General features: G+C 42.5%; 1 protein-coding gene across 1 annotated transcript in view; it reads left to right on the top strand.

The window, feature by feature from the left end:
* The first annotated feature begins 651 nt into the window (after nucleotides 1–651).
* Nucleotides 652–5,039, top strand: part of HEPACAM2 (HEPACAM family member 2) — an 18,771-nt gene continuing 14,383 nt past the window's right edge. Inside the window, exon 1 of the mRNA XM_009864451.1 lies at nucleotides 652–744. Within this exon, the coding sequence (XP_009862753.1) occupies nucleotides 675–744 (70 nt within the window). The 5' untranslated portion in view covers nucleotides 652–674. The remainder of the gene's footprint in view (nucleotides 745–5,039) is intronic.

Below are 5,039 nucleotides of genomic sequence, written 5' to 3'. Positions count from 1 at the left end.
ATGTAAGTTAATGCAGAATAAACAGTAAGCAGCAGCTAACTGTAAGCTGTCCACTCTGGCCCCCAGGATTCTTTGTTTGAAGATGCCTAACAGACACGTCACATTACACGTTTAGAGAAAGGGACCAAAATCATTGCCAAGTTATGCTTAGGTTAAGGAAAGAAACAGAGAAACGTTATGGGCTCAAAAGCACTAGACAAAAATACAAGCAAGGCTCTTGCTCTTAATATGTTTTATATCAGAAAAGGAGAGGCCGTTGCTGGAAAAGATCTGAAAAAAGTCTTCTGAATCCTACTTGAAATAAGCAGAACTGTCTAGCAGCACGGTATGTTTATGAAAACGTAGCTAAAGGATGTTAGTACCTATAGAACCTGTATGTTGGGAGCATTCACTTATTTTTATTAATTGCATGTACATTTATTACGTCCTGTGTCATATTTGCTGTGACTGCCGTGGGAGGGTTCGGGTGAAGTCAGAGGCAATGAAGATGGGTGCTCATCTAACAGGTGCTCCACTCCCTTTGTTCTTTGTATACACATATTCAAATCACATAAGGCAGGGGACAGGATAGGGCCTGTTAACTCATTGCTGATTTCCCTGGCAAATAAACCAGCAGCTGCAGGTCCAAGCCCTGGCTGGGCGCTGAGAAGCAAGTGGGATTTGTAGGGGACAGGATGCTTTCGTGGAGCCCTTTAGCCAACTTCTTCTGGGACTTGCAGTGCAAAATATATTTTCTACTCGTAGGTAAGAAACAGCATGAAAGATTTGATTGTCATTGTGAAAATGTGAATTATTCTTCTAAAGACATTTCTGTTGTATTGACAGATGTTTTATTTTAAGAAGGTAGCCTAAAAGCTTTTAATCAGATAGCATCACTGTTTTATGTGTGGAGCTAGAAACTTCTAGCAACTGACAAAAACTAGCACTGCACATAATCTGGGAATAAAACATGGGCATTGATTGCATATGTAGTGTCACATTTATTAATATATACATCATGCATTCTTTTTTAACAAGTAAGGCTGGACAGATTCTGAACCAAAGTTTGTACAGAAGCTGTTACACATCTCTTTGAAAATGCATTATGTTGAGACAGGGCTGATAAGATTATTTTTCAGTTCCTTATGGTGCCTCACAGTTAATAGGGAAAATTTATGTGTGATATTTAAATGCACTTGTTGTTAAAAGTAAATTAAGCTTTCAAGCAACTGAAGAATGTTTTCCCATTAATAGTACCTTTGTTTGGTATCTGGGTGACATTTTTGTAAGTATACATCTGTTATCCATGCCGTGGATAAAACATAGATGTTCTATGCAGTTTGACAGGAATATCCTGTGATCAAATTTTAGATAAGCTTATATTTCTACCAACTCTTGGAGTTTATTTTTTCTGTACTTAATGGTTTTTGTAAATATCAACAGAGGGAGTATATACAGTTACAGATGTTGTGCCTCCCGTACTCATTCGTGTGAAAGAACAATTTCTCTTTCCTTGTCTTTGCCAACCTCATATACAGTCACCTAGTTTCCTTGATTTTAAGCTAAATGCTTTTCCAAGAGCTTTGGCTCTGTAACAATTGCAGTTTTATATGAAATTTATCGGATTTCTGTTTGATAAAAAAAATGCAGTGAATGTTCGCTTTATCTACGTTTCTACTTTGACATGTTTTACTAAAATCCCGCAGTGCTGGTCCCTGCCGCACAGGCAGAGTGCTTTATTGCACACAGTTGCTCACCAAGAAGTCTCATCACATACCCTGACTCACAGATAGGTGCTTCCCAGCAGGGGAAATGTGCAGCTTGTGCTTTACATTGTGACGAGAATTGGGTGCATTGGGGCACAGCACAAAGCCCCCCAAAGGCATAGCCTCAGAGGCGAGAATTAGGTCAAGTGACAAAGCTGAGTGGCGCTTGTTCTTGGACGAGAATCCCCACATGGGTAAGAGTGTGCCCGAGTCTCTGCTGCTGTAACTGTGGGGTGTAGGAATGACAGATTTCTGGGTCCATTGTATCACTTTTCTTCACAAATGGACATATTTGTAAAAAATGTGAAAGGTGTTGCCACAGTCTCATGACATTTTACTCCAGGTTTGGGGGTTTGGAGAGTGGAAGAGCTAAATGGTGAAAAGCAGTTGAGAATCCAAACTCACTTTGACGAGGAGATGTGCATGTTAAATTCAGAGAATGCTGAAACCTCGCTAAGCAGGTTTCAGTTTATGCCATAAACTGAAAAGTTATGTCATAGTTTTTTATTTAAGCTAAAACTGCAGTTCTTGTTTTATGTCAACAACGATTCTGTTGTGCTTGCTAATACTGGTGATAGCCAAGTGAGGTGGGAGCAAGGCACAGATCACTGAGCTCCAAATGGAGGTCGTTTTGGTACAACCATTACGGTCCTCTACAAAATCTAGTCTTCAGATTTCCATCACCTTGGAAAAATGCGGACTGTGTTTAGCAAACTATACAGATAGGCCTAAATTAGGAGGAGTTTGTGCCTGATGAGAGTGAATAAGAGTTTGGCGCATTGGCTTGATTTCACTATTAGCCTTAATTTGAAGATTAGTTATAACAGTGTTCAGTTTTAATTAAAAATCAAAATTAGTCTAATAGAAAAGAATCACAGAACCTTTTAGATTGGAACAGACCCTTGGGATCATCAAGTCCAGCCGTTAACCTAGCACTGCCACGTCCGTGACTAAACCATATCGGTAAGCGCCACCTCACGGAATCGTGGGATCGTTTCAGTTGGAAAGGACCTTTAAGATCCTCGAGTGCAGCCGTTTGCCTGGCACTGCCAACCCACAAGTCCCAACCACGTCCCTTAGCACCAAATCTACGCTAAATCCCTCCAGGGACTGTGGCTGAACCACTTCCTGGGCAGCCTGTTCCAAAGCTTGACAACCCTTTCTGGTGAAGAAAATAGCCCTTCTGGTAAAGAACAACCCTTCTGAAGAAGAATATTCCAGGCTGCAACAGGTGGGATCTCTGTGGAAGCCAGAAGTCTCCCAGCGTTGCTCCTGTGGAACCCTTGCCTTTGATAGACGGCTATCTCATAACTTCTCTGGCTCGCAGCCTGCCTTGCCCTTCTCCCTGCCAGCCACAGAGGAGCTCCCGGGTGCTCGTGGTGCTCCACGCACTCACCCCAGCAGCCGTGGCCAGAGCAGCAAAGCCTGCCGTCGGCCAAAGCCGCTCCTGAACAGACTCCAGGGAAAACGCGGTTTCTGCCCTCACCGTCTGTGCCTTTGCTGAAAGAATTGCCTTAGCTGCGGATCAAAGCGCCTTTCCAGGCTGTTACATGGAGACACTTTTCCCCATGGATCAAGTGGAGCACAGTTAATTTACAGTCTGTATTCCCACATTTTTTTACTGGGAAGAAATCAAGTTTTCCAGGCCCAGTTCTCTGTATCTTAGTGTATTATGGTGGTACTTTCTACATTAGTGCTCCCAGTTACGCTAGTGCTTGCTAGACCAGATTGGGTTTTGATAATTTTCTGCACAAACAGATCTGTGAGAAATATTATTTGTTATACATACTTTATGATTACACTGCAGCTGTTGCTGGTTTCTTGCCCTGCAGGACAATCACTTATTGACAGTTAAATAAACTGAAATATTGAGCAACGTCATGCCTAAAGAATGAGGAAGGGTATGGATGGATCTTTTAATTGGTCATTTGCAGATCTCTCAGTGTTTGACAGATGTTTTTTACTATTTTACTATTCAAGGAGATTTAAAAATTGAAATCTATTTGATGGGTTATATGAAATATATTTCCAACATTAAATATTTTGAGAAGGATTTTACTGAGGAATTACGCTCTTTTTCAAATAGGCAGGAGCAGTTTAGATCTGATTTATATTGTAAGGTTTGCAGGGAGGGAATTTGCCTCTGAGAAATACTACAACCAACAAAACGAATCTCTCATTAACCAGAGCCTAGCAAGTCCCTAAGAGGTGTGCAGCGTTAGAAAACAGTGCAAGAACAGCAGGCCACAAATATTATTAGAAGGGGGTAAGGGAGGAGGTTTCAGCTGAATGGGCTTCAGCTGTTTCAGGTTTTTGGTCTACAGAAAGTTAAGCATGTTAACATTTCTCTCTTGTACATCCTCCACTGAAGTGTCTATGTTTTTTCCACCCTCTTCCTTCCTTTTTGCCCCATTCTTCTCCCATCTCAGCTGACCTTTCCTCATCTGTGCCCATGCAACCTGAAGCCCTCTGCTCGCTTCTTCAGTCCCCGGGTAGGTGGGTTGGGCACTCTTTCTGTCAAGGGATTTCATGGGCTTTATACGCATCACCCCCACAGTGTTCTGCCACGTTTTCCTTCGGTTTCCCTGCCCTACCCTGCGAGCTGACTTCTCTCTCAAAGCCCAGCTTTGTGAAAAGTGAAGCCAGCCACAAGGTGACTTTTTTGGGGTAGACTTTGTGGCTGACTTTGTATTGACTATAAAACTCACTAGTTCCTGAATGGACAGAGTATGACCAGAGATTTCTGAGCAATAGCTTTTATTTTTCCCTGAAATACAGTTTGTGTATCTGATACGGTTTTGTGCAGCACCTTCAGCAGCACACACAACCCCGCGGGCTACCCACAAGCCAGTCCCCTCCCACAGCATCTCTGCTCTGCTGCTTTTCACGCCCTGCCAGGGTACTTCTGACAGTAATTGCCAGCACTGCCTATTGCCGTGCCACATCTGTCACCCCCGCTCCCTGTTTGTGTCCCTACCCTGATGCTCAGCAACAGTTCTCTCTGCGATTAGCTCAAGTGGCAAACAGCTGTGCAGTGAAATTTGACGATTCTAGTCCGAAAGACATATAGATACCATATTCAGCTACTGAATTGACGGTTTTATCTTTTCCGGCTATATAACCTAGGAAATTAGATGCAAATGAACCTTTAACAGTTTCTTTTTGTCGTAAGGACAGAGGCTATGAAGGTAGGAAAAGCAAAACATGAAGTTACCTCTATGTTATATTCATCTTTAATAGCACAGTCACATATTTTTCACGCATAGCTCCCTCTGCCTCCCTTTCCAGGAACAG

The sequence above is a fragment of the Apaloderma vittatum genome, unplaced genomic scaffold (genome assembly GCF_000703405.1).
Source record: "Apaloderma vittatum isolate BGI_N311 unplaced genomic scaffold, ASM70340v1 scaffold9212, whole genome shotgun sequence".
Classification (NCBI taxonomy): domain Eukaryota; kingdom Metazoa; phylum Chordata; class Aves; order Trogoniformes; family Trogonidae; genus Apaloderma; species Apaloderma vittatum.
This window is presented reverse-complemented; position numbering and strand designations above follow the sequence as displayed.